This window comes from Rousettus aegyptiacus, unplaced genomic scaffold (genome assembly GCF_014176215.1).
Source record: "Rousettus aegyptiacus isolate mRouAeg1 unplaced genomic scaffold, mRouAeg1.p scaffold_m13_p_6, whole genome shotgun sequence".
In the NCBI taxonomy this organism is placed as follows: Eukaryota; Metazoa; Chordata; class Mammalia; order Chiroptera; family Pteropodidae; genus Rousettus; species Rousettus aegyptiacus.
The window spans coordinates 98254705-98281747 of NW_023416309.1; the positions used below are offsets into that span (position 1 = coordinate 98254705).

The 27043-nt window shown below is 51.8% G+C and overlaps 1 protein-coding gene across 2 annotated transcripts; it reads right to left on the reverse strand.

Moving 5' to 3' along the window:
* Positions 1 to 671: 671 nt before the first annotated feature.
* Positions 672 to 21570, reverse strand: TNS4 (tensin 4). 2 transcript variants are annotated; one of them, XM_016150781.2, is made up of 13 exons: positions 21424 to 21570; positions 17323 to 17855; positions 11421 to 11844; positions 9915 to 10339; positions 7502 to 7588; positions 7068 to 7193; positions 5810 to 5902; positions 5627 to 5704; positions 4581 to 4652; positions 3727 to 3895; positions 3000 to 3068; positions 2694 to 2720; positions 672 to 2282 (listed from the first exon to the last, which is right to left on the reverse strand). In XM_016150781.2, the coding sequence occupies exons 2-13, from the start codon at positions 17759 to 17761 to the stop codon at positions 2141 to 2143; spliced, it is 2151 nt and encodes a 716-aa protein (XP_016006267.2). In that variant the 5' UTR covers positions 17762 to 17855; positions 21424 to 21570; the 3' UTR covers positions 672 to 2140. The 2 variants fall into 2 exon arrangements, with proteins under 2 accessions (XP_016006267.2, XP_016006268.2); XM_016150782.2 differs by lacking the exon at positions 21424 to 21570 and having other exon boundaries at positions 17323 to 18171.
* Between the last annotated feature and the right edge of the window lie 5473 nt (positions 21571 to 27043).

A 27043-nucleotide genomic window follows, 5' to 3' on the forward strand; every position in this document is an offset into this window, starting at 1 on the left:
GGGGCTATTCAAGGCCATTGGGTGGGTCTCTTTACATGCCTTCCAGGGTAGCCCCTGCTACTGGGTCCCATAGTTCAGCTCAAACAGCAGTCCAGCTCTCCCCTTCCTAAGGCTCTTTAAGAAAGCAAGTTCCCCTCCAGGCCCCTCCGGTACCACTTGGCAAGACCTGGACTGCCAGCGGCAGGAGCCAGGCTTGAGCACCCCAGGCCCAGGGCAGGGTGATGAAGCCTTTGTTCATTTCTCTAGGGCTAAGCTAACAGCTCAAGGCATCTGGGTTCAAGGACTCTTCCAGACTCTTCTTGAGCTACCCATATTTTGCTTGCCTCTTCTCGTCGTTCAGGGCGCCCAAGTGAGACTTTGGAACACATCAGGGGTGCCACACATACTTACCTTCAGCTCGGGACATGGGACAGCCCAACCCTCTGTCTTCTTGGCAGAGTGGCAGGGAGGAGATCTTGAACAGGTGTATCAGAGGTGTGGGGGGACATGGCGTGGTTTAAGTGACGGTTATGAAGTGGAAGCCAGCTGTGGCCAGGGGTGTGGGAGGGAGTGTGGCACATGTGGTCTTCTCTAAGACACAGCCACCACTTGCCGACTTAGGTCCCTTCTCTGTTCAGGTCTCCATCTCTGAGGGGACAGCCCTGAACGCCTCAGAAGCAATTGTTGTACAAAGATTTATTTTCTGTGTGGGAGCTACACAGGCACCTGTGGGTGTATGTATGGAGGGCTCTCTGCCAGCCCCCAGGCTGTGACCTTGAGAACCATGTTGAGTATTCTGCAGCCTCTGGGATGAAGCAGTACCAGACCACAGGCTGGGTGGGCTGTCTCAGCCAGACCCGTCAGCCCAGGGCCTCTTCGGCCCGGTTTCCTGAGTTGAAATCATAATCCATGAGGTCCAACTTTGGCCAAAGACAGTGATGCTCTGGCAGGGCCCGCAGCTGCGAGAGGGCAGGCACTTACTTGCTCTTCAAAGAACTAAAGTGGGCTTCTTCTCTGAGCTTCGCTTTCCACACTCACGATGTGGTTTCCTTAGGGCCCCAAGTCTGCCAGACAAACTATTCCAGCTTCTAGGGGTGGGGGTGGGGGTGGGGGTGGGCTGAGAAAGATCCCCTTCCTCCCAAACTACTCCTGGCCTCTTGGGATGGCTGCCAGTTTGCATTCCTGACTCTCTGCTGCCCCCCTGTGGCTGCAAGGCTAGTTGACACCACACCTCCCAGAGGGCTGTGTGGGGTGGGTGGAGGGGACACTCGGCAAGACCAGCCCAGGCAGAACGGCGAGAGCTGGCCCTCGCGTCTGCTCTGGAGAGCGGGGGTCTCACAGTTCCCACCGAGGTGTAGGTTACACAAGCAACCCTAGGGCAGTTGTGACACCAGCTGGAGGGCCCTCGCCTACCAGAAAATTAAAAGATGGGACTGACACTCGTTTGTAATGGAGGAGATTAGACATTAAGAACACGAGGCCAACTGGGTTGTCTCCGACCAGGGGGGCAAGTTCTCCCTCGCGAAGCTGCCCCAGCAAGCCTGGCCGCGTTGGCCTGAAGAACCCAAGGCAGGGGATGCGACTTTGTCCTGGGAATAGCTGCCTAAGACGCCATCAGGGAAGTGGGGAAAGGAACGGATATGGAGGGAAAGAGTCGGTCCATCTCTCCTTTGGTCCTCAATCCTTGCATGACATCTGCTCCCAGGCCGACCTTGGGCCGGGGCCCCGTGGGTCCCAACCCAGCACCTGCTGTTTGCCAATGAAATAGGGTCCCAGGTCTCTAGCTCAGCCTGCCAGGTCAGTAGTGTCCAGACTGATGGAGTCAGGGGTCCTCAGAGGTTGCTTTCATGGGGGGGTCCTCAGATGTGGGTGTGCTTCCGAATCTCGGGGAGCTTGTTCAGATGTCTACCAAAGTCTGAGAGGAACAGCTGATGCTGTCTATTGACCTCCTTTTAAGGCTGAGGAAACTGAGGCCCAAGGGGGCCTGGATGAAGGTCACTGCTGAAGGTCATAGTGGGTTCAAGTGTTTCAAAACTTAGTACCATTCTCCTTTGGTCCAGTACATTGGTCCATCAGTGTGGCCACAGGCCCTTGTTCAGAGGGTACGGGGATCCTGGGCAAGCCCCTTGAGACATCTGGAAAGTGTGCAGGAAGCTCCCCACTACATCCTTTCTGTGTCCTGCAGCAGAGCACTCACCAGGCTGATGACCTGCGAGACTGGCTGGGCCGTGTCATATTCCGCAAAGAGGTGGCACACATTCTCCTGTGAGTCGGTCTGGCTCTTGACCACGAACCCAAAGATCCTGGTGGGAGAAAGCAGCCTGTGTGAGAGGCAAGACCAGGTGGGAGAGGGGAACTCAGCCCACAGTGCTCCTCCCTGCCCCTTCCTGGAGCCAAGTCCAGCACCTCATTATAACGGGAGGGGCTATACGCCTGCCTTCCCTCTGAGACTGGGAGATCCCTGAGTGCAAGATCTGAGTTTTCCTCATTTTGAATGGGGCTCTCTGAACAGGGCATCAGAGTGAGGAAAGGAAGGATGTGTCTTGGCCATCGGACTAGGGCCTCTCCCCACAGATTGAAGCTCCTTGAGGTCAGAGCCTGTGGCCCCCCTATCAGGCAGGAGGCTTCCTGAGGACCAGGGCCCAGCTCCTTCCCCACATTGTGTCCACGGCCCTGCCTCAGGGAGACTGGCCGGGTGGACGGGAAGGCCTTACCAGGAGGGCTTGCGGTACTTCTGCCACCTGTGGGAGAGAAGCGTGGAAAGCAGTGAGCGCTGAGGCTCTGCTCCATTCCACCACACTCCGGCTGAGCAGCGGGGAGAATGGCGAGCTGTGTCCGCCCCGCCCCCGCCGTGCCCCTCCCCTCCCCCTCCATGCCCCACCCGCCCCTCCTTCTGTTGCTCCTGGCTCCTATAAGGATCGTAGGTTCTGTCTGTGATCCCGTCCCAGAGCCAGCAGGACACCTAGGTGGGCGGCTAGGCCCTGGACAGGCTTCTTGGTTTGGCCCGGCCTTGAACTTACTTCCGTTGCTCCGGGTCCAGGCCACAGAAGCGGAGGGTGCTGAGGGGGTAATGGCGCCGGAAAAACACCCTGGGAAAAGGCAGGAGAGAAAGGGAGCTGCTGAGAGCCCACCCCAGGGTCATGCCCGCCTCCGTCATCTCCAGCCTGGTACCTTCTGAGGAGCCTCCCAGCGGGATTCCTTACAGCCTGCCATTACCTTTCCCACACGTGCCCCTGGGCACAAGTTTGCACTCCTTTCATGAGCGCATCTGCTACTGTCCCACAGATTGGGGTCTTCTAGCCCCTCCCTGCTCTCTGCCCACCACGTAATTTAACTATTTGAGGATAGAAATTATTTCTTGGCCATTTGTCGTTCTTCCAGCCTAGAACCAGGCTCCTGCTAGACTGAATCTCTGAGCCCGAGGAAGGAGCCACCTCATCCCACGGTGTCCCACTGGTTGCCAGAGTCTGGCTGATAGAAGATGTTCTATTAGCAGGTGCAGACTCGATCAGTGCCCAGTGAATACTGGTTGATTCCATCTCCTTTGGTCACAGTGAAGGGGGACTTTGGCAGGAGGTCCTTGAAATAAGGCTTGAAAAAGGCCAAGAACTTGCTTGGAGTCACCAGCACATTGCTGAACCTGTTGGGTCCAGGACACTGAATCTGCTTCCATCACAGCCATCTTGGCCAATGGACCAGCTCACCCTGCCCAGCCCTGCAGCCCCAGGGCAAGGGAAAGTGTCTTACTTCCTTTGGACATCAGTCAGGGTGATGCCCTGTTCGGTGACTTTGAAGTGGACCACTGTGGGTGTGGGGAGAACGTCCCTCTCCAAGGTGGTCGAGATGGCCTTCTGCACGGCCAGGGCTCCGGTCAAGGTCTCCACACTCACGGAAGTCAGGTACAGGGCATGGCAGCCTGTGGGATGCAGATACCACACTGGAGCCTGGCTGGGACCCCACGGGAGGTCACCCAGGCCCTGGTCCTTCCTCCACCCAGAGCCAGGGGATGGGGCAGCCTTCCTTCTTCAGGAATCCAGTGGGGCCCCTCTTTGAGTCACCAGGCAGGCCCATAGATGGTGCTGCCTCCACCCCCCACCCCCCATGGCCCGCACCCTGTGGTTCATTGTTGAGAGAAGGGAAAGAAGACAAGAACGGGGTGGAGCTGTTATGCTCAGAAGAACAGTCACTCAGACAAGGGCTGATCTGTGCCTGGCCTCTAGATGTCAGGAAGAGGGACCTTTCCCCTGTAGAAACCCCTGGGACTCAGACCCGACGCCCCCAGAGGATACCAGACCCAGAGACCACCTCGAGAGCAGATACTTCAGATCCAGAGAGCCACCATCGTGGCCTGTGTGTGCAGGATGGGGTATAAGCCTGGCCAACCCCTTCTCTCCTTCCCCTCTCCCCTTTCGCCCCCTCCCTGCAGGCTCTCCTCTGCTGGTTTACAGCGAAGGGGAGGAATATGACACATTGTTAAAGATGAAGAAATAAGGCTGTGATGGGCAACACATGTGGACATGTGCGTGCGTGCGTGTGTGCAGGCCTGGGAGGTGCTCTTGGAGGGGCGCAGTCAAGCCTGGAGTGTCCCCTGTACCACTCACTTGCTGATTTCTTTAAGCAGGAGGCTCGGCCATCTGCAGAGGGGTCTGAGGTTCCATCTCCACCTCCCATTTCTGAGTCAAAGTAAAGGAACAGGCCCCCGAGGGGGCGGGGGCGGAGTGAGTAGACCCCTCTTATAGGAACCATTAATCCCTTTGAACATCTCCTACCTCAGCCCACACCTTCTGGAGATAACTGGGCTGAGAAACCAGGTGTGATTGTTGTCATCAGGCAAATGAGGCATTTTGGGCTCCCTAGCGTCCAGCTTGCAAGCCTTTTGATCCCTCCTTCTCCTCCTCACTCCTCCAGCCCCTGGACTGCTGCAGTGACCTGGTCCTCAGAGGCCCCTGACCTCCTCACTTCTTTGGGACCTTACCCCAACCCCAAGCCTTTCTTCGCAGAAAGTAGGGAGACTCTCGCAGTCACTCCACCAGGGACTCCCCCTGCTCTTGCCCAGAACCTCCCCCCTCGCTGCATATCTGAGATGACCTGCTCCATTTCGGGGTGCAGCTAGGATGGGGCTTTCTGATCTGGGCTTGGGGTCTGACTCTGTGTGTCTTTGGGCAAATCACTTAACCCCTCGAACCCTCTACTTCTTATCTGTGAAATGGGGGTAACAGCAACATCTACTTCAGATGGTTGCAGTGAGCTATGAATAAATGAGGGCCCAATAAATATTGTACCTGGAAGGAAAAAAAAAAAACCTCCCCATACTGGCTGATTTCATCCTCTCAGAGAAGGCTACTATTTATCAAACCTCTACTCTGTGCCAGGCATTGTGCTAAGAGCCTTGCCTGAGTTATCTCATTTAATCCTCATATCAGTCTTGTAAGTATGATGATGGCTGTCCCCATTTCATAGATGGGGAAACTGAGGCTCAGAGAGGTCAACATTCTCAGATTCTCACAGCTAGGAAGTAGAGATGTTGACAGACCTAAGAGCATGCACTTTTAACTAAGATAATCCATAAATAATCCGCTAGGAGCCTCTCTAATGAGAACAAACAGACCCGGTGCTTGGCTGTTGCGTCCTTGGGGCCCAGACCCACCTTTCTGCGGGATGGAGAGTTTGCAGGGCAGGGCCAGGGCCATGATGGAATGCTGGCACACAAAGGCAGAGAGGCTCCCTGCAAAAAAAAACGAGCAGCCCTGTGTGAGAAGGCCTTCCCAGACCACCCTCCCGGCCCACGGGGATGGGCTCACCCAGGGGCCTGAGGGCCAGAGGGGCTCACCGAAGTAGGGCTCCTCATCCGCTCCCTTGAGATGCACTCCTTTGGCAGAAGACTCGATGAGGAAGTGGCGGATGAGGTCACCGCTCTCCTCACCTGGACAGAGAAGGGAGAAAGCGTGCATGTGGATGGGAGCTCCAGAGCCCAGTGAGAGCCACACCTGACCTGCCTCTTCCGGGTCCCTCCAGAGGTTAACCTGCTCATCCTCCTGCCTCTGGGTGGGACTGTAGGAGTGTTATCTCCAAGGCCTCCCACAAAGGAGGTGCCCGCACTTTTGCTCAAAGGCTTCTGCGTCCAGTAATTCTCCCTTCAAGAAACCTTTCTCTTGATCTCAAGAGCTTTCAGGGATGGTTCCCGACTGTTTAGATTGAATCTCAACTCTTTGGTGTGGTTTCTCTCTCCCCCTACTTACGCTCTCCCAGGGGCTATTTTCTCCACCAGATGGTCCCTGCTGGAGCCAGGCTGGCCTGGGAGGGTGAACGGTACCTTCTGCCCCTTTCCCACCAGCGCTCAGCTTATTCCTCTCTTTGTGCTCTTCAGTAAGGCTTCCTTGGTAATCGACACCGCCCCAGAGGTCACTCTCTTATTTAGACCAAGAGGCATAGAGAACTTGAGGTTCGGTTTTCATCCTCTCTGTCATGTACTTGCTCTGGGGAGTCACCTGGTAACTCTCAGTGCCTCAGTTACCTCATTCGTTTGTTGCATGAGGGCTACAGTCTTGGGGTTTAGTTGGGGGCGGGCTGTGACTCAGGTACCTTATACTACAATGATCTGTTTTTATCTTTCTTCTCAGTGAGGTATCCTGGCTCCTTCCTCAGTGCCCCATAGATGTGTGTTGTGTGTGTGAGACCACAGGAAAGCATGCGATGAGCTGTCGCATGTGTGATAAAGCGAACACACACATGTTATTCTATTAGGTTCCTTCACAATAAATCTGGTCTGGAGAGAGACGGGCACCAGAAGAGAGCGACCTGGAGAGGGCTTGGGACCTTCCTCCTCCTCTTCCCACCGTGAGAGTAGAGCTGGGAATTTGGGGGCTTGGGGAGGTGGACACAGCTCAGGCTTACCATGAAAGGAGTTTCTCACAGAGCATTGATACTGAGGGACAGCTGGGAGAGCACTGATGTGGACCCTCCTCCCAGGAGTCGTTATGGGTCTAGCCCAAGGTCACCCTGCAAGCTAGCGGCAGAGCTGGGACTAGAACCTGCCACACCCCATTGCCTCTGAGAGGCCTTGATTAAAGACAGAGACAGGTGCATACCTGATCGGTTCTGGGCAGGTTCGGGGACCTCCTTCACCTTCAAGGCAAGGCCGAAAGAGCCTCGGTACGAAGAGCTGTCCCTCACAACGAAAGCCCCTGGCTTCTCCTTCCTCAGAAGCTCGATTGCTGGAACAATCCTTGGGTCAGAGACAGTTACCGCCCCACCTGGACATCCTCTGTCCCCCTACCCCTATAGGGTCTTCATAGAGTAGATGTTACAGAGTCACCTTTTGTGCCCAGGAAGTCTTTTATCTAATCTCTACCATTCCCGCTGCAGTCCCCATTTTCTTGGGTCACGAGGTCCGCAGGACAACCCCCTTCCCTGGACCTTCCATTTGCCAGTCCTTCCTCTGCCATGACCCAGGGTCCCAACTGCAGAACCCAGACCTGATTCCTGGATCACTCATCCCCTGAAACCTAATGCTTCCTTTTACCTTGTTCTCTGGTGATGCTTGGCTTAAACCAGTATTTAGAGGTGTCCATCACAAACTTCATGGTGGGCTGCATGTCCCTGGCAGGACCTGCAGACAGACAGAGAGTGGGGACCCTGTAGGCTGGACAGAAGTTGAGAGACCCTTTCCACCCCCTTCCTAGTAGTCGCATCCAACCCACCCTCTTCTACCGCAACCCATTGTATCTATAGTTGCCTAAAGAGGCAAAAACCAACAGAAAAATTTAGGGCTTAGGAGTCTCCCCTCTGATTCATTCTAGTAATGAATCAGAAACAAATACAAATCTCAGTTTAATGTGAACAGTTTCTTATATCTAGTGATGCCTGGTTGGGACTGAAATAAAGGATAAATAAGGGATTCTGAGATACATAATTTCTTTGATTTTGCACTCTCATTCCCCTTGATGATACTATGAGTTCCTTAGGGGTATCTTCGGTTTCAAAAAGAAAACAAAAGAAAAGGTGAAGGAAAGGGAAACAGCATTTCTGGGCCGTGTGCTCAGAGGTCAGGAGAAGGGATGTTTGACTTTGACTTGGGACAAACGTTCCACTCCTGAAGCCCAGAGGGGGCTGAGCGAACTAAAAAACTTTTAAGGGTCTTTAATACTCCAATAGCTTATTAAGTTACAATGGATTTTCTTGTGGGAATATTTTGCGGAATCTGATGAGATCCCAGGGCATCGCCAAATCAAGATGGGAATATCATCAGGCTAAGGAAATGTGCTCTTTGAGATGCCTGAATGCTCATTTTCCCGGTCCCTAAGGCAGGGAGCAGTAGTTTTTAATTTTAGCATCTTGAAAAGGTGTGCTGTGGGCCAGTGGAGAGTAACTCATACACACTGTACTGAAATCTGCAGATGATGTGTCCTAGGAAAATGGCCAGAGCAGATTCAAAGGCATATGTGCCTTGTCTTTTCTCCTGCTCGCGTCAATGTGGCTTTGTGAGCGGGAGTGAGCAGCAGAGCAGAGTTAGCATTTCACCCCTCCCCCACACCGGGTCAGCCACCTTGATGCCTGTGGCTGAGGGAGGACTGAGAAGCCCTGGGAAGGAGAATGACTGAGCAAGTAGGGAACAGGGATAGTGTCCCCGGGGCTCAGCCGGGAGCTCTGGCCACGGGTAAAGAGCACCTGGGGGCGCTAAGGCTTAATTAGCCTCTGTCGTTTACCGCTTTGGGTTCTGGTTGGTCTTGTTCTTTTGGATGCCTGCAGTCACAGACTCCGGGAAGGAGGGTGTTTGCTGTTTTGTGGTTTTTAACTGTCTGAAATGGAATGCATTGTCTGCATTACCCTGTCCTCCCACTCGGTCTGCTCGTCATCTACCCACGTCAGAGTTATTACCGACTCCCTCTGCCTTCCCCTCTCATGAGTGAGTCATCTAGCCTGCTGCTTCCATAACCCGAGGGTCCCTTGGCTCTGTTCTCTCTCCTGCACCCCACCCCCCGCCCCACCCTGGTTCAGGCCCTGTTTTGGCTTGTCTGGACCACTTCATGATAAAGACTCAAACGGAACCAGATAAAAACTGTTTTTCCTGCCCAGGCCGGGTCCTGAAATTCATCTGCTACAAAGCTGCCAGAGTGACCTATTGAATGTGTGCCGCTGTCCCCACCGCTCCCCTGTATGAAACACTCTGACAGTCTCCCATTGCCTAAAGCAGCGGTCCCCAACCTTTTGGGCACCAAGGACCGGTGCTCTCATGAAAATCTAATGCCTGATGATCTGAGGTGGAGCTGAGGCGGTGATGCTAGTGCTGGGGAGCGGCTACAAATACAGATGGAGCTGTGCTCACTTCCGGCTGCTCACCTGCTATGCGGCCAAGTTCCTAACAGGCCGTGGACCAGTATCAGTCTGTACCCCGGGGGTTGGGGACCCCTGGCCCAAAGGGTAAAATCTACTCTTTAACTTGGTTTCCAAGGCCCTAAATTACTCTTAGTGACCTCACCCCGCACCCAACATCCCAACATCCCAGTCCCTGAAACGTGCCATGTGCTCCACACCTTCATGGCTGTGGACTCTGTCCCCTCTGCTGGGGATGCCCTTCCTCTCCTGCTCTGGCAGTAGACTTTGATCTACTTTCCAGGTCCAGCCCAGATGTCACGTCCTCTGAGGAGCCTTCCCGGGGTTCTCCAGACTAAAAGGTTACTTCGCCCTCTGTGTCCCCACAAGACTTAAAATATTTCTTTATCTCGGTGTTTATCCCAGTCTATAATGTTCCTTGATTTTAGTCTCTCTTTCTAGAATGTTTTCATCTCTGTTCGGCCCCATTACCTGGCACAGTGCTTGGCACACAGTGAGTACTCAATAAATGTGTCGATCGGCTATTGCAGAAACCCACTGGTGGTTTGTGTATTCACTCTAGCCAGACCTTACAATACTCAAGGTGTTGGCTTACAGCGTACCTTCCAGAGTTGTGGTGGGAGAGGCATCTGGCAGGGTCTGGCTGTGGCTCCTAGTGGCTGGATAGGGGCTGCTAGCAGAAGCAGCCCCAGGTCGGACAAAGTCCTGGTGTCCTGGCATCCGCCGAGTTGGGGGAGACCCTGGTTCTGGGCAGCCATTGATCAGCACGATGGGTATGTCCACCATGGAGTTGGTGATGGATGGGGGGCAGCTGTTGGCATGTTCCTTGGCCAGTGGTGGGGAGTAGGTGGCTCTGGGTTGGCCCGTGCTTGGGGTGGGATTGCTGGAGACCTGGATGTCACTGGCTCTCGTACACAAGGACGTTGGGCCAAGGCTGTGGAGGCTGGAGGAAGAGCTGGCCGGGCTTTCCAAGGACCTAGAATATGACTGTTGGCTGGAGATGCTGGAGTGGAGGAGGGACTGGCAGCTGCAAGGGGAGAGAGCACCAGACAGGCAGGGCGTTAGGGTGTTGAAGTGGACAATCAGCAGCCAGAGCCAGGCTCTATAATTTAGTAATCTGGGTGTCCATGGCTTTGGTTTAATAAAATACTGCATACTCTACTTCCTATCACCCAGAGCAAAGGGCACACCCGCCTGATCTCTAAGGGGTGCTGAAATGTCCCTGGACTGTAGAGTCTTTGATCAATTAAAGTAGCCAATGGTCTGATTCCCTGCAAGTCACATGTGCTTAGGTGAGACCGATTCCCTCTGCTTTCCCAGCAGGGCAGAGCTGATTGAGTTGTCACACCAGCCTCCCCGTCACTCCCAGAGCCCTGTACGCGGGCTGGACCTGGGCTGGACCACATCTACTCTGATGAGAAGGGAATCCCCAGCTGGAGGAGGAGAAGGAGGCCAGCTCTGCATCTAGCCAGACTTCTCCTTGAGCTCAGAGACCTATGCCAACAGGCATGGGTGTGGGATCCCAGTCTCCTTGCCAGGGACTGCCTTGGCACAGTGACTTTTGAGTTGATGTGGGGGGCTTTGGTCTTCTTAAGCAGGATGGGTGTATGGGCAGCTCTATCGTCAGGCCTGCAGAGAACTGGGCTTGAGGACTGTAAATAATGCCAGGCAGGTTCGCTCTCCCTCCTGCTGGGTTTTGCCAATAACAAAGAGGAGGGAGGCTTTTCTTTCCTAAATGGTCCATCCCAGGCCCTCCAGTTCTATTTACATCCCTGTTTATTGAGGTTCGAAAAAACCCCCTTCATGAAGATGGGAGGTATGAGGGCTGGAAAGGATACAGGTGGGCCTCTAATACAACAGTTCTCTTCACAAGAGGTAGGTATCAGTCAAGATTTTTGTATGTTGAATCATAGTCTAAATGTTTGAGGAAATCTTGAGATCCAAATGGCTGTGATGGTATAAAAGAGAACATCTACTTTTATCTTTTGTGAACACCCAGATTTTGCTCAGACAGAGCAGGGGGGTGCTCCTCTACAATTTTAGGGTGTGTGTGTGTGTGTGTGTGTGTTGTGAAGACTACATTTGAAGCTATAGTGGGAGTGACCTACCTTCCAAACCCGTAGCTGACATCAGATGCTGGGCTGGCTGACAGCACAGAGACCCTGCTGCCTCGCTGTGGGGCCAGGCCCCCCAGCCCCTTCTCCAAGCCTGGAGAAGCCACCAATGGGGAACCCAAGCCATGGGGGCCCAAGGCCTTGCTCCCCACGCAAGGGATGGCGATGCTAGGAGAGGGTGGGGGATGAGAGGAGAGAGCCCCAGATGGGGGTGAGGGGCGCTGGTGTCCCCTCCCTTGGTTCCCGGAGAAGATCAGGCTCTCGCTGCTGCTTCGAGTCTCTCGGGGGACATCCCTGGAAAGGAGGAGGCCGCCATTGCGTGGAGAACCGAAGGGCGGGGTGACGGACGGGCTGGAGCAGCGCTGGGGACCATCGTGACACTTTGATCTGGTGGAGGTCACTTCGATGTACTTTATATCTTTGAGAAGAGAAGCAGAACATTGGTGAAACCCGGGGTCCTGGACTCAGAACAAGAATGCCGAAGGGTGTCCTCAAGACCATCTGGTATCCCCTCTTTTATATAGACAAGAAAACCGAGAGGAGAAGCTCAGAGAGGAGAAGCTCTTTGGAATCAGGATTAGCATCTGGCTTCACCTTCAGGGCCCAGTTCCAAAGTTACCTTCTTTGTGACATCTTTCCCTGTACGGGGAGATGCAGATAAATGAATACAAACCTTGGAGTCAGACAGATCTGGGTTTCACATCTGGCTCTGCCCCTTACTATCTGAGAGAGATTGGCCAAATGACTTCATCGTCTAGAGCCTCAGTTTCCACAACCTGTAAAATGGGGTGATTCTGCCCAGCCTCTTGGTGTTACAGTAAGGATTGAATGAGATAAATGTAGGGGGCCTGGCGCCATGCCTGGCACATAGCAAGCCCTTTAAAACTGGGAGATTCTCTTCTTCATGTACGCCCCACTCCCCACATTGAAACGACTGCTTAATGGAGTGTGCTAGTCACATCTTCTCTGCCTCTGGTACTCAGGCATGTGAGAGTTGTTTCCGTGTCTGTGCCTACAGTGAAGGCAGGGGTTCTCAAGCGTGAGCTTTTATAAGTCCTAACGCCCAGGTTCTGCCCCGTGTCAGTTAGACCGGAATCTCCGGGGTGGGCCCTGGCCTCAGCTTGCTTGTTTGTTTAGTTCCCCAGGTGATCTGGGTCCACTTTAGAGTGTGAAAACTCCGCTGTGGGGTGGGAGCCCCCTGGGGGCAGGGCTTGCTGAGCTGACGAGCTGTGGGCCTCCCTTGCCTCGATGGTAGCGGGTGCACAGTGGTTGGTTGTCGAACACAGCCCAGGCTGCTGAGTCACTCCAATGCTCTTTCCATTCCCCAGAGCGGGCACCCAGGACTCTTGTCCCCAGACTTTGCTCCTCTCTGGACTGGGGCACCTTGTGGTTCTCTTCATGGTGAAGATGGGTACCAAACCCCACCCCCCGGTGTGGGTGCTGTTCCAGCAAAGGTGGTAGAAGGTGGGGGTTACCGAGCTGCCCACTTCTGCTGTGAGTCCTGCCTCCGGCTTCCCAGGATGGAAACTGGGACAGAGTCAGCAGGAAGCTGCACCCTCAGCTCCCAAACCCTTTGGCTCTGGCACATGCACCATCCTCCCCGCCTGCTGTGACTGGAGCTCCCGCCTGCCCCAGCCCGCTCCTGTGTCGGGCCCTCTGGCTCTGCTCAGGGTGACTGCCTCTGTCTGAGCCTGCTTGGGCCGGGGTGGGGGTGGAGGATTGCATCATATGAGGGGCGGTGCTGGCAGGCTGACCTGGGCTTGCTGCTCCCTGGGCAGAGGAACAGGCCTGGCTTTGTCGTCAATCCTGTCGTGTGAATCCTGGCTTTGCCACTTTTCTGCTAAGGGGCATTGGGTAACTTTCCTAACCACTCTGAGCTTCAGTTTCTTCATCTGCAAAGTGGGGAGCTAAAACCAACCTCCCAAGGTCGTGGCGAGGATGAAATACATGGATAAATGGAGCCTGGAGTCTGGCCCATGGTGAGCTTCCAGGTGCATCTCCTTCCTGCCTGCTTTTGGGGACAGTATCGGTCAGATGGCTAAGGCTCTCTGTCTAAGGTGTAGGTCCCACAGCTGAGAGCAAGAGGAGACTATTTGGCATAATGTGCTGTGGGCTCTGAAAGAAAAAAGTCTTGGGATGGAGTAGATCCTTTTGCAGGATCAACTTCTGTTTTTATAGGACTTTATACTGTTTACACCCATAATCCTTTCAAGCTTCACGACAACCCTTACGCTCAACACCAGTAGGCATCACTTTTATAGAGGAGGAAACTGAGGTTCAGAGAAAAGTGGGAGTGGAGCTAACATTTATTGCATAATTTTTAATAAAAACTGGCATTTATTGAGTGCTGTGTGCCAGTGCTGTTACAAACATATTACCTGTATTAGCTCATTCAGCTGTCATGATAACTCTATTGAAGTAGGAAATATTGTTAATATTGTATAACAGATGAGGAAAAAAAAGGCACAGAAAGGTTAAGTGAGTTCTTCAACGTCACACAGCCAGGGAGTGGAGGAACCTGACTCCGGCTCCTGTGCTCTGGTTGGGCTCTCTTCCAGGAGGAGGGGCTCCTCGGGATGTTTCCCAAGGCCTTGCCCTATGAGAAGGGGCTTGGCTTCTTTGTGGAGGGTCTCTTGGCCTGGTGAAGCCCTGCAGCCCCTCCTGACTATGTCACCCAGACACCACTAAAGGTCTTGCTTGGAGGAGGAGGAGTCTTGGAGCTCTGAGTCACCTCCCGCTGCCGCCCTGAGGTGGATGTGGCTGGGGGAGGTGGAGGCCCCCGCCCCATCACCCGGTAGAGTCAGTCCCTGTTTACAGGTCCATGGGGCAAGTCTGAGCAGTGCAGGGTGGATGCGGGCACCAGCACCAGGCTGGGCGGGGGGTGGGGGCTGGGGAGGGTCATGTGGGTGAGGGTGGAGAGACAGTTATTAGACACCCTTCATTTGGGATTGGCAAACAGCCTTGCCTGGCAGAAATTGCTGGAAAATAAAAGTGGGGGCCTGTTCCAAAGATGGGGAGGGGTGGCAGAGAGGATAAATAAAGGGATACGGTATGTGCTTCTAGGAGCCATGTCCCTTGTGAGATGGGGACCCCCAGCCCCAGGGTAAGTCTGAAGGAAGGGAAAGAAAAGTAGGGGCAGGGAAGCCGGGGGGACATCTTCCAGCACCAGAGAGGTGGGTGTTCAGAAGAGGACCCCAGCTGCCTTCCGACAGATTTATTCTGCCCTGGAGGGTGGAAAACTAGCTCCACAGAAGAGAGAAAGGCAGGGACAGGGAGACCAGCGCCCAGAAGCCAGGCTCTGAGGCCCGACCGATCGCTCACTAGCTGTGTGACACGGGCCTCACTTTCCCTGCTTGAGCCCCAGTTTTCTCATCCGTAAAATGAGGTTACCGTTATTTACTTCACAGGGTAGATGCTAGGATCATGCATTACGAAAATCTATCCGTATATATTGGAGTGGGGGGGTTAACATAGGATTGCCAATGCTTAATTTTTAATTTTTCCAGGTTAGGAAAGAGAAACAGTGAACATCTGTTAACACCACAATTATAGAATGTCTTCCCTTCAACGCCCCAAAAGTTGGAAGGATGAAAATACAAAGGGAGGGGCGTCCTCTGCATGGGATACCTGTGACCGGATAAAAACTCCCCGTGGTGCCCAGAACTAGTTACACTGCCATGGGCCTGGGACAGCTTGCACGGTCACCAGTGGCTGAGATGTGCAGCTCAGCACAATGGCACGTGGGTGCTCACTCTTCTTTGTGAGCGAAGAGAAGAACTTTCTAACAGGGAGCTAACCTGGCTGGCCCGAATCGGGGGTAGTAAGCTCCCAAGCATCGCAAGTATCAGAGTGGAGGTTAAGGGAAATTTTTTTTTTTTAATCCCATCAGACCATAGGGCAGAGCTAGGCGGCTTCTTCAGGACCCTCTGACCACTGCCGCCTACTCCGGCACCAGTGTTAGGTGGACACATCCTCATGATGACAAGTGTGCCGAGGGCATCTGAGAACACAGACTACCGCCCATAGATCCCTTGGAGGAAGAACCCAATTGTCAACATTCTCACCCCACACATTTGGACGCTCCCTGAGACTGGTCATGCCCCAGCTGGCCTTTGCGTGGAATCCCTGACCCCGGGCGTGAACATTAAAGCCCTAGGCTTGCTCCTGCCCATGGTAATTTGGCCCAAGCCACCTTCCCTGCAGAGGCATGCCCAGGACTGGCCTTAAGAAGCAGGAAGACTTTTAAGGGCTGGAGGCAGTTCTTTTAACAGGCCTGGCCGCCACCGCTCAGTGGTATGAACAGAAGGCGGGCCAGGAGCCTGGCGCCAGAGGCCCTGGGTGCTGGGCTCGCTTTTACCCCAGAGCCTAAACCTACCCTGGGGCTGGTCCTAAACACAACCCCAGCATTTAATAAAACAACCACCGTTTATAATGACTCACAGTGTGCCAGGGTTTGCGATAAACACCCAACAAGTGTTATTTCTTTTAATCTCTTTGAGGTAAGAACTCATTTAGATTTCACAGATGAGGAATCTGAGACACGAAGAAGTGAAGTAAACAGCTTATATAAGGTTTGCCCAACTCCAGCAATTAGGCTAGACTGGCTCCTTACTCAGGTCCATTAACCTCAGTTTTTTCGTCTGTAAAATGGGGATAAGATAGTCATCTCATGGGGGTGGACTGAGAGGATTAAAGGTTCTACTAGGAAATGCTCAGCACAGTGCCTGGATATAATAAGTACTCAATAAGTAGAAGTGCTCATGGATCTTATTTCTAATCCTGACCACACCCCCCTGACCCATGCTTTTGAAATTCCTCGATGCCTCAGTTTTTCAGCCTGTCTAATGGGGCTGCTGCTCCTTGACCCTCATCCTCAGAGTATATTTAAATTCTTTGTTTGGGAAACTGAAGCCAGATGTAGGGATTTCTAGATTCCTTAAGTTTCAGCAGCATACTGGACTTGGCTTGTACCAGCTCATGAGAGCTGAATGTTTAATTTTCAGGATTTTGTCCAATTTGTTGCTGAACTCCACTATTATGAAAAGTTAGATTATGAAAACTTACGATGAAATAACATATTAAAACTCAAAGTAATAAATGTTCAAAATTCATCACATCCCAATGACTTTACTACATTTTACTATTATCCACGATCTGAGGTTATTTACATCTGTTGTATGGGTGTAAATACTATATAATGGCCTGCTACAGTGTATTTCTTTCCAAAGCCACATTCAGTAATATGTTGGTAGCTTGAAATTGACCATGGTGGGAGAATTTACACTGTGGAAAGTGGCAGATGCTTCAAATCAGGGCTCTCTCCCACCCCACCAGGGAGCCAGTTGTTACACATTTACAGGCACATCCAGGCTTAAACACGACAGGGCTACCACCCTGAAGAGGCTGAATTCTGTGTCTCTCCAACCCCATTACCTTTAACTTGGGCCTCCCCAGACAGATACTTCCCTAAACAGGGACAGGGGTCCAGATAACAATCCTACAAAAATTTCAAGGGGCTTAGGTTAGGACCTAAGGAGAGACGCCAAAGAACAGCCAGTTTCAGGGACCTCACATGTATTTGTACACATGGCAGTGTACAAAATACACACACACGCGTATGTGTGTGTGTGTATTAGCTTATTTAAATTCTCTGAAAAAATCACCTTAAATAATAAAATAGGTATCTACCACTTTGCAAACTCAGAAACCAAACGGAAGTAGATAGTTAGGGAAATCCGTATTTATCTCTTTTTCATAGCAAAGAAAAGAGAAGTTAAGTAACTTGTTTGGGCTGCACAGCACCTCCCAACAGGACATTGTCTCACATTCCTCTGATTTGATAGAAAAGTCCTCTTTCCTAAAGGTGCCCTCCCGGCTCTGTGCCCCAGGTCCTTACCCAAGGCTTCAGGCTCCTCTTTCTTCTTCCTCGAGGTAGTGCTCTGGGTGGGCTCAGCCCAGGAGCCACCAGCCCCTGCGGGGAGCAGCTGGAAGGTGGGGTCCAGTTCCAGAATCATCTGATTGAGGCTCTCCAGTGAGAAGTCAATGTAGGAGTCAAGGTCCTCCAGGGCCCCTGAGGCTTGTTCACCAGGGGACTGTAGGAGGCAGCTGGCTTTGTCTCCAGCTTGTGGGGCCTGCTGGAGCCTGTTGGGGGCCTCTTTGTAGGGCATGGGGGCCATCAGGGCTTGAGCTCCCCAGCCTTCTGTGGTGTAGTAAGGACACTGGGGTGGCAGGCTGGGGCTGGGTGCTGGGTGCAGGGCCCTCCTGGGTTCCTCACAGGAAGCCAAGTGGACTGCATGGCCTCCTGCCAGTAGGGAGCTGGACATCACCTGTGACATGGTGGGGGCAGTGACCTGGAGGTTTACCTCTGGCTTCCAACCAGACTCACTTATATCCCAGAGATGTCGCTTGCCAATCAAGAGCTCCCAGGACCTGAAAGAGGCCAAGGGTGGGAACTGAGTAACTTTTGTGGATGAAACCACTGCTTTCTCTCCCCCCAAACAAAGGCATATTTATTCATTCATTTAAAAGCATGGGTGCTGGAGCCAGACTGCCTGAGTTTGCATCCTGGCTCCCCCGCTTACTAGCTCTATGATGTCGGGTAAGTTAATTAATTCTCTGTCCTTCAGTTTCCTTATCTATAAAAGGAATTAATATGTGTAACATATTAGAACAGTGCCTGGTACATACTAAGCATTATGCAAATGATTGTTAAACACAATAACTTCAGTAGAAGTTTATTGAATATTTACTATGTTCCAGTCTTATTTCTTAAATAAATACTAGCTAATATTTATTGAGTAATTACCATGCACATAAGCACTGATATTTACACGTAAAATCTTTTAAAATCATCAAAACAACCTTATGAGGTAGATACTGTTATTATTCCATTTTACAGCATGAAAGTGGAGACAAAGAGGTAAGTAACTTGCCCAAGGGCAAATGGCCAGCAAGCATCAGAGCAGGACTGGACCCCAGGCTGCCTGACGTCAGGGCCCTTGTACTTAGCTGCTGCTCCATGTGGGCCAGATGGTGAAACACAAAGTGATCGAGGGAACGATCATAAAATGTGTCACCAAGGAAGAGGAAAAACAGAGGGGACTCTCGGGCACTGTTTGTTTAGGCACCGGTGGAGAGGTCAGGGAGAACTTCCTGGAGGAAGGGACATGGAAAGGGAGATAGGAAGGAAAAGCAGGAGCTAGCTGGGCAAGGCAGATAAGGGTGAGAAGGCAGGTGTGTTCAGAAGCTTGTCAAACGGGGGAAATCAAGAAGCATTATTGAGCATCTGTGAAACAGAGGACACATAGAGTGAACGGGGTGGGGTAGGGCGAGGTGGGGTGTAGAAAGATGGAGTAGGGTGGCAGGACCCTGCAGAGCCTTATCGGCTGGGCTCAGTAGTGTTGTCTCAAGCTTGAGAGCAAGGGGAGCCACAGAACAAAGATATGAGCTGGGGAGTGACATCATCAGATCATTTTCACTCCTTGGGGATTCATCTGGGAAAGAGATGTCTCAACTTCCTCATTTCCCTTACTATGAAAATTTATCCCTGTTGTCTAACCTTAATGCCACAGGCAGGATTGGGCAGGAGGTAAGACGTTCTGGGACTGAGGCTGCCAAGAAAACCGTAAGGAGCTGGGACATGCTGGTCGCATGATCACCGCCTGCCCTGAGCTTCACTGCTCGCCCCCCAACACTCCCTATCTCTGCTTCTCCCTTTTTCTGAGAGGCCTCCATTACTTCCTGCTTTAGAGTCAGACCCCCCCAAAGCTGGAAAAGGCATTGAGACTTAGCCTGGGGCAAATGAAACGAATGTGGACTCTGGAGTCCAAAGGTTCAGATTCGATTCCCAGCTCAAACAGTACCTTAAGGCGTAACTCTGACCCTTAGTTTTTCCATCTGTGACATGGGAATAAGAATTCCTGCCCTGTGATCTCCCTGAAAGTGACGTGGAACCAGGTGGACAATTCTAAGTAGTACTTAGGAATAAGGGCTTATGCGGAGCGTAACACCTTCATAAGAATAAGTAGTAACAGCTCCCATTTATGGCACATCCGCCATGTGCCAGGCACCCATCTGTGTCTGTTACATTTGGTAACTCTGCTCTCACAAGCCTTTGAAGTACTTCGCCCTTAGTACCAACCCATTTTGCAGATGAAGATACTGAGACTCAGAGGTTAAGGAATCTGCATGGGCTGCACAGCCGGAAAAGTGGTATAGCTGGGATTCAAACCCAGGCTTTGGCATCTTGGACTCTTTACTCCTTGTACCACATTGAGTTCCAATGCAGAGGAACACGAGGTCTACAGAGAGGCAACGTGATTTGCGGAGGGTTGCAGGGTAAGTTAATGAGAAAAGCCAGGCCCCTCTTCTCCCCCTCAGCTCCTGTAGGCCCCTGGCAGACTTCTCGTTGGCAGGGTCCTGGAGGGGGTGGTACGTCTTAGGCCCTTGAAGCGGGTCTATAAATGGCAGTGGGAGGAAACAGGCCTCCCAGCTCCTTCCTGGGGGCAGCCGAGGACATGGAGCTGCGGCTTTTTCCTCACAGGCTGGGAGCAGCCTGGGTGTGCTAGGGCAGGATCTTGGTGCACCTTACGTGGTTTTCGACTGAGCCCTGGCCTTACTGACTTTAAGGAGCACCAACTGGGGACGCCTGGGTCTCCCTCCAGGACCAGAACCCAAGCTGCTTGCTTACTGATCTAGAAACTGCTTTTGTGCCATCCTGGACATGAGTCCTTTCTTCTCTGGGCCTCGGGTGTCCCATAATGGGGATATGATAATGACAGACACTTAAAACTTGCTCATTTCATTTTCTCAGTGGTTCTGGGAGGAGGGTACTCTTACGCGGGGCTAGAGCATGGAGGGATTTGCCCAAGGTCATACAAGCCCTGAACCCAGTCAGTGGTGAGGTTGGGACTTGAACCCAGGTGGTTGTGGCTGCACAGCCCCACACCCTGTGTCTCTGCTTCATAGATTTAGGACCCCATTCACCTCTTTCCCTCCGGGGAGTCTGGAACCCAGTGGGACGGGTCTGGGAGGGCCCTTATTCAAATTCTCACTTTTAACACTTCTGAACCACCTCGGACTTCCCAGGGCAGGGGCTAGGCTCACTCCCTCATTCCTGGACACCCTGCTCCCACCAGTGCCCTTCTAGTTCTTTCTTTCCTGCTCTAAAGTGGGGGGGGGGGCACCTGGGACTCAGGTGTGTGTGGTGTGTATGTGTGCGTGTCTGTGAGAGAACGTATGTGTGAGTGCGTGTGTCTGTGTTGGGGTGTGTAGTGGGCAGGGAGGGCTCTAGCCAGCTCTGCCCTATTTATTGGTCCCTCCTACCCACTCACCCTTCAGATTTGGACTCGAATCACTTTCTTTGTTCCCAAGGGCTCCAAAGGCAGGAGGATCCTGCTCTCTGGCAAATTTCCCTTTCTCTTCATTGCCAACCTTTTCTCTCTCTGACAAGCTCAGGTCAGCAAAGGGAGGGGGTAGGAGGGTGAAGCCTGAGTTTCCCCAAAGCCCCTTGCCTCGGTAGCTCAACCCCCACCCCACGCCCATGCTTGAAGAGTGGCTTCTGATTGTCGTATCCTGTCCACCCAGACCCAGGGACAGCAGGAACCCTCAGGACCAGCGAAGACCACGGGGCCCACCTCTAGATTTCCCCCCAGCACGGGGGCCAGGGCCAGGCTGGGAGGCAGGAGGCCTGGCTTCTGTGCCATTCCCCTATCAAGGCTCTGGGACCTCGAGTAGCCCTCTTCCTTCCCTGGACCTTGGTTCTCTCACCTATCAACCGAGGGGCACAGATTTACTGCTTCAGAGTGACAAACTCTGGGGTCTGAGGCCCTGAGACCATCTCTCTCTTACCCACAGCTTCTTCCCTATTTCTCTCCACCTTCACTCTGAGCCCTGAGTCCCAGGAGAGGTGGAGAAGCTGGGGACAAAGGGTTAATGAGTCAGGGCAGGGAAGGTGCTGAGTCTCCCTCTCTTTCCTTTAAAGAATAAAGGCACCTACCTGGCGTCCAGGGCAGGCAGGCTGCTGCATTCACTCCTGGCCGCTGTGATCAAGGCAGCTCAGAGGCCAGGTGAGGAGTAAGGGGAGGCGCGGTTCACCTTCGGACCCGCCTTAAGAACACCCAGGTCCTGCCCTCCCTCCTCTACACGTGGCCTGACAGCTGCAGGCCCCACCCCTCCCGTGTCAGGTGGAGCTAGCCTAGGCACGGGGAAGGGAAGCACTGGAGCACTGGGTGGTGGCCTGGTCCCAAGGGGGCTGGTGTGTGTGTGTGTGTGTGGGGGGGGCTTCCAAGCTCCCTGCTTGCCCTCACCACCTTGCCCTGCCCCCCATGTGCACTGCGTGCCTGGGGGAGCCCCTCTTGGACAGAGAATTGTTCAGACCAAGGTGTGCGGGCTGTGGGCATTCCTCTGTGCCAGCTGGGAGAGAGACTGTGGGTTGGCAGAGCTGGCAGAGAGTAATGGTCTTGACCTTGGGAAAGCAGGATGTCAGTGGGCAGGAGACCCTTCCCACAGCCCCCTCCTGTGTCATCTGGGCTGGGTCAGCTGTGGCAGCACAGGGATGGGGCCCATCGGGATTAAGGCTGGGCACAGGTTTTGTCTTTTCTTCTTTTTCTTCTTAGTCTGGGAATGAGGCTTCTAACTCAAGAGGTGGGAAGAGCTCTGAATGTCTGGAGGGCTTTGAGAAGGGGCTTGTAGCCTTGCTTGCCTTCATTCATCTATTCCCCGGGCAATATCCTTCTACATGGTCCGCTCTGTGCCCCCGGGTGGAAGTCCACAAGGGAGTGGGAGCAGGAAGTCCAGAAGTCCAGGATTCCCTCTCCCCAGCCCCAACTCCCCCCCCTCTCTGTGCCAGGGGTTCCAGGGTGCTGCGAGGGGACATCCAGCCATGGTATGGAGAGGGACATTGGTGGCAGAGCAGAGCCACGTCTGGGCAGGTTGGTCTGAAGTGAGGGAGTCAGCCATCTCCAGCCCAGAGACTCATGGTGATCCCAGAAGCCGCTAAGCTCAGGGGTGGGTGGGCTGCTCAATGACCCCCATTATGCTCAGTGGGAGGGCTTCTGGCCTTAAAGGTTTTGATGCCCTGTGGCTTCTTGGAGGCAAGATGAACCACTGTCATGGGAGGCCAGCAAGCAAAGCTGTGCAAAGTTGACAAAAGGTGCTCCCTCCTGATGGTGACATTAAAAGGCGGCTCTGGATGCCTATGCAGCTTAGCTGGCACATGGCTTGTTGAGCAGTTGTGTCTTTGAACAAAGAAAAGGCCGACCTTCCCTTGGGGTGGATGCAGCGGCCAGCTAGGTGGGAGAAGCTGCTGAGTTTCTCAGGTGGAAGGGGCAGGTTCCAGGGAGGCCAAGGCTGGGGCCGGGATCGTGGTGGTTCTGGCCTTAGCCCTGACTGCCGCCCTGGTAGCTGGCTCAGAGGATGGTCTTGGTGAGAGTTCTTCAGGGAGGCAGCTGGTCCCGGGCCTTATGACCCTTTGCCTGAGGTTTATAGTCTTTCTAGGCAGGTTTGGCTTTTTGGGTTCACATTTGGCCACGTCCTTCACCTTAGTAGGCCCCAGGAACAGATTCTGGCTTCAGCTGCCTCACAGACCCTGCCCGCCTACCCCCTTGCCACCCTTCCTCTCTCCTCACCTCCCTCTACTTCCCCCTCCTTCCCCTTCCCTCCCTCAGACATGCTCCGCCTCCCCAAGGGCTGGGGCAGCATTTCCTTCTACAGCTATGGCTAGGATCATGTTATTTTTCTTTTTTTTAGACTGTTGATGTGATGGATTAATTAATTTCGAAAGTTGAACCAGCTTTGTCTACCTGGGATAAATCCCTCTTGGTCATGGTGTGTCATTTTTATACATTGTTGGACTCAATTTGCTAATACTTTCCTGGGAATTTTTGCATCTATCCTGTAGTTTGGTCTGTGGTTTTCTCGTAACGTCTCTGGTTTTGCTGTTAGGTAATGCTGGTCTCATAGACTAAATCAGGGAGTATTCCCTCTGCTTCTTTGTTCTGAAGGAGATTATACAGAGTGGGTATAATTTCATCCTTAAATGTTTGGTAGAATTGACCAGTGAATCTCTCTGGGCCTGGTGCTTTCTGCTTTGGAAGCTTATTAGTTATCAATTCAATTCCTTTAATAGATATAGGCCTATTGACAGTATTTCTTTGTAACCTCAAAATACAGCATTTCCCTGGCCAGCAGCGGGCGGGCACCTTATCCTTCATCTACCTTCCCAGGAGAAATGATTCCAAGAGGACTTTTCTTTTCTTTGTCTTCTTCTTCTTCTTCTTTTTAAACTCCAGCCTGTATTTCGATGTATCCTGCACTTCTCTCTAAAGAGGAGGTAAAATCCTACAAACAAGCAACAAACGTAGTTTCTAACAGGGCTTTTCCTTGTAGAGAACCCCATTACTCATTCATTCAAAATGCATTTACTGAGCATCCTGATGCTCAGGTACTGGGACGCAGAGATGAATGGGACAAGGTTCTGCCCCGAGGAACACACTGTCTGTGAGAGAGATGACTCATAGGCAAATAAGGCCCCCAAATCCTGGGCTGGTGCTAGCTCGAAGGCCTACAACGTGCTTAGAGCTGTGCCATCCCTGACGATAGCCATCATGAGTCACACGTGTCTAGTCCGATTTGGGATATAGTTGTAAAATGCAATTCAGATTTCAAAAAACAGTATAAAAAAAGAATGTAAAATATCTCAGTGATTTTTGTGGTAAACGATTCCATCTTGAAATGATAATATTTTGTAGATATCGAATTAAAGAAAATATATTCTCAAGATTAATTTCACCTGCTCCCTCCCCCCCGTTCTTGAAATGTGTTGTTAGATTCCTCAGGCTGGTGTAACAAATTACCACAAACCTGGTGGCTTCGAACAATAAAAATTTATTCTCTCGCAGTCTGGAGATCAGAAGCCTGAAACTGGGTCGTGGGGGAGAGTCTGTTCCTTGCATCGTGCACCTTCTGGCGGCTGCCCTGGAACTCCTGGGCTTCTGGCTGCGTTACTCTGCTCTCTGTCTCCTCTTCACTCTGCCTTCTCCTCTGCCTCTCTCATGAGGACATTTACGATGGCATTTGGGGCTTACCTGGATAATCCAGGGTACTCGCCTCTTGAAATCCTTAACTCAGTTATATCTGCAAAGATCCCTTTTCCAAATCAGGTAAAGTTTTAAAAGTTACAGGAGCTGGGATTACATATGTGGCTTGCATCGTATTTCTATCGGACAGCTTCGGGCTGTCATAAGTCCTGCCTGAGGGAGCCAGAGAAAGCAACTCGGGTCCATGAAGGACATTCAAAGTGGAGGGGGCTGGTGATCAGCATGGGGAAGGGCAGACAGAGATGCCAGAAAGAGTCCTGGGACCCTCGGTGGGGTCTCTGTAGCTGGAACTCAGGGCGAGTGCGGGTGGAGTGCTAGAAGGATCTGGAGAGACAGTGTGTACATAGTTTTGCCTCCACCCTGTCTTTTCCTAGTGTTTTCCTGAGCTGGAGAGACTGGACGCTGACCACTGCATTTCTACACACTCCCTTGCCCCTAGGGTTCTGCTTAAGCAATGGGTTCTGTCAACCCAATGGACTCGGGGACGTGGCTTGTTGCTGCTGGTCTGCATGGTTGTGGAGACACTGGGTTTTTTGGGCAGCTGCCTTCTGGCATCTATTGCCAGCTTTGTGGACGTGGAGAAGTTGTTGCTGAAATGACTTCCCGACCTTTGTATCAGTTAGGTGATGGTTCCTGAAGTCAACAGACCCTGGGTGGCTCCTAAATGCTTACATTTCTGATGGTGCCAGAGGGAGCAGTTCCAAGGTAGGTCCCATGTTTTTCCAGGAGCCATTCCTGCAAGTGTAGCCTGTTCCTCTAACTGTTTCAATGTATGTATGTACCTTTTGTAAGTATGTAAACATGGAATTACCTGCATGGAATGCCTTTCTGCTGACGTTAGCCAGTATGTTTTCAGTTTCCTGCTGGTGACTGATGCAGGTGGGCTGGGCCAGGGGAGGACATGGGAGTTGGCCTAAGCAGCCTGGCTTTTCTGTTGTGGTCAGTGGAGATACAGGGGAAGCTTTTAAGCAGAGTAGAGCAGGGAGGGGACGATGTGAACATGTTTGTGCCACAGAAGATCATTTTGCTTCAGGGAGGTGACGAGCTCCTAAGAGGGTAGCAGAGGGTTTCCTGGCACTCTTGTCTTCTTTGGGGTTAAGACGGTTGCAAAAGATTCAGGTGGGATACTCTTTGCTATGATGGGGTGAAGAACTGACCTGGGCGGTTAGTCTCCTGAAAGTTCTAGGCTTTCTTTGTAGCATGTAAGACTGAAATTAACAGCACTCAGGGCTTCCCAAGAGAGATGACAGTGAGAATTTTGGTAACGGAAAACCAGGTTCCACATCAAGGTGCAGAGAGAGCAGAGCAGGTAAAAGGCCAGACCTGCAGGCTGGATGCCTGAATTCACACGTAGCCTCCACTGACTCTGGCTTCCCTCCAATCAGGAGGAAAGTCTTGTTTTCCTTCTCCTGTTGCGGTAGGAAGGGCAAGGTGAGGAGTGAGGTTCTTGTATCCCAGGGGAGGGGATGCTGGTCTATATGGTGGGGTTGCCCTCTGGAGGTGGAGCGCATCTCAGGTCTTACTATTCTGTTCCTCTGAAGCCTTAGCTATAAAACATGCATGCCTGAAACTCCACTTGCATGCCAGGTGAGGCACAAACCAGGAACATCTTTATTACAAATGCCCTGTGCCCCAGGACAGGGTAGCCCCCTGCAGTCCCTCATGCCAGAGCTGGAGAGACCCTTAGGCATTCTGTCATCCTCCAACTCTAACTTTGTTGTTCATAAATTGTCAGTAAAAAGTGTTGAGCAGGCACCCCGATATCTATTTATTTATTTATAAGTTATATACATAAAACTTTATAAATTACGTACACAAACTATATACATGAATATACATTAGTATGTACATTTCAAAAATATATATATATATATATACACACACACTCTAAAATACCTATACATATATGGATAAATTATATATTACATATATTATATTATGTACATCATAAACCCATATAAATAAAATAAAGATGTAATAAATTTGATGTTTTAAAGCAATTTTTATGGCATTTCATTTAATAATGACATAACATCCCTTTTTGTTCTCACAAGGAGAGCAACGCCGTTAAATATGCTTCTCTAGTTTTGCAAATCTTGGTTTAACACTTTGCAGAACAGTGACTTGAAGGTCTGGCACTAAATTGGGTTTATTTCAACATTCAGTTTTAAAGGCTGTCACCGCTGAAAAGGAGGCTTCATGAAGATACCTAGATCCAGATGGACCCGTGCATTGTGGGCTTGGCTCATTAAATCGTGACATTCAGTTTTCAATTTCAACGCCATCCACCAATTATGCAAAGGTTTTGTTCAAAATTGACTTTCAAATTTCCATCTTTTCTCATGTCAATCAGTTGTTCTTGCAAAGAAATTGGAATATGTTGCATTTTAATGCTTTAAGCAAATGGATTTTAAACCCACTCAAACTCTTCATTTGAAAGACTTTTAAGCAAGCTAAAAAATTTCTTTTTTTTTTTTGATATAAAATATCTTAGGAACACACAAGGTTTTCAACAACGAA

Coding starts and splice junctions, on each gene's coding strand:
- TNS4 (XM_016150781.2), bottom strand. CDS start 17,761: ATGTCACAGGTGATGTCCAGCTCCCTACTGGCAGGAGGCCATGCAGTC. Junction 11,845..17,322: donor AGAGGAGCCTGAAGCCTTGG/GTAAGGACCTGG, acceptor CTCTTCTCAAAG/ATATAAAGTACATCGAAGTG. Junction 2,283..2,693: donor AAGTACCGCAAGCCCTCCTG/GTAAGGCCTTCC, acceptor TTCTCCCACCAG/GATCTTTGGGTTCGTGGTCA.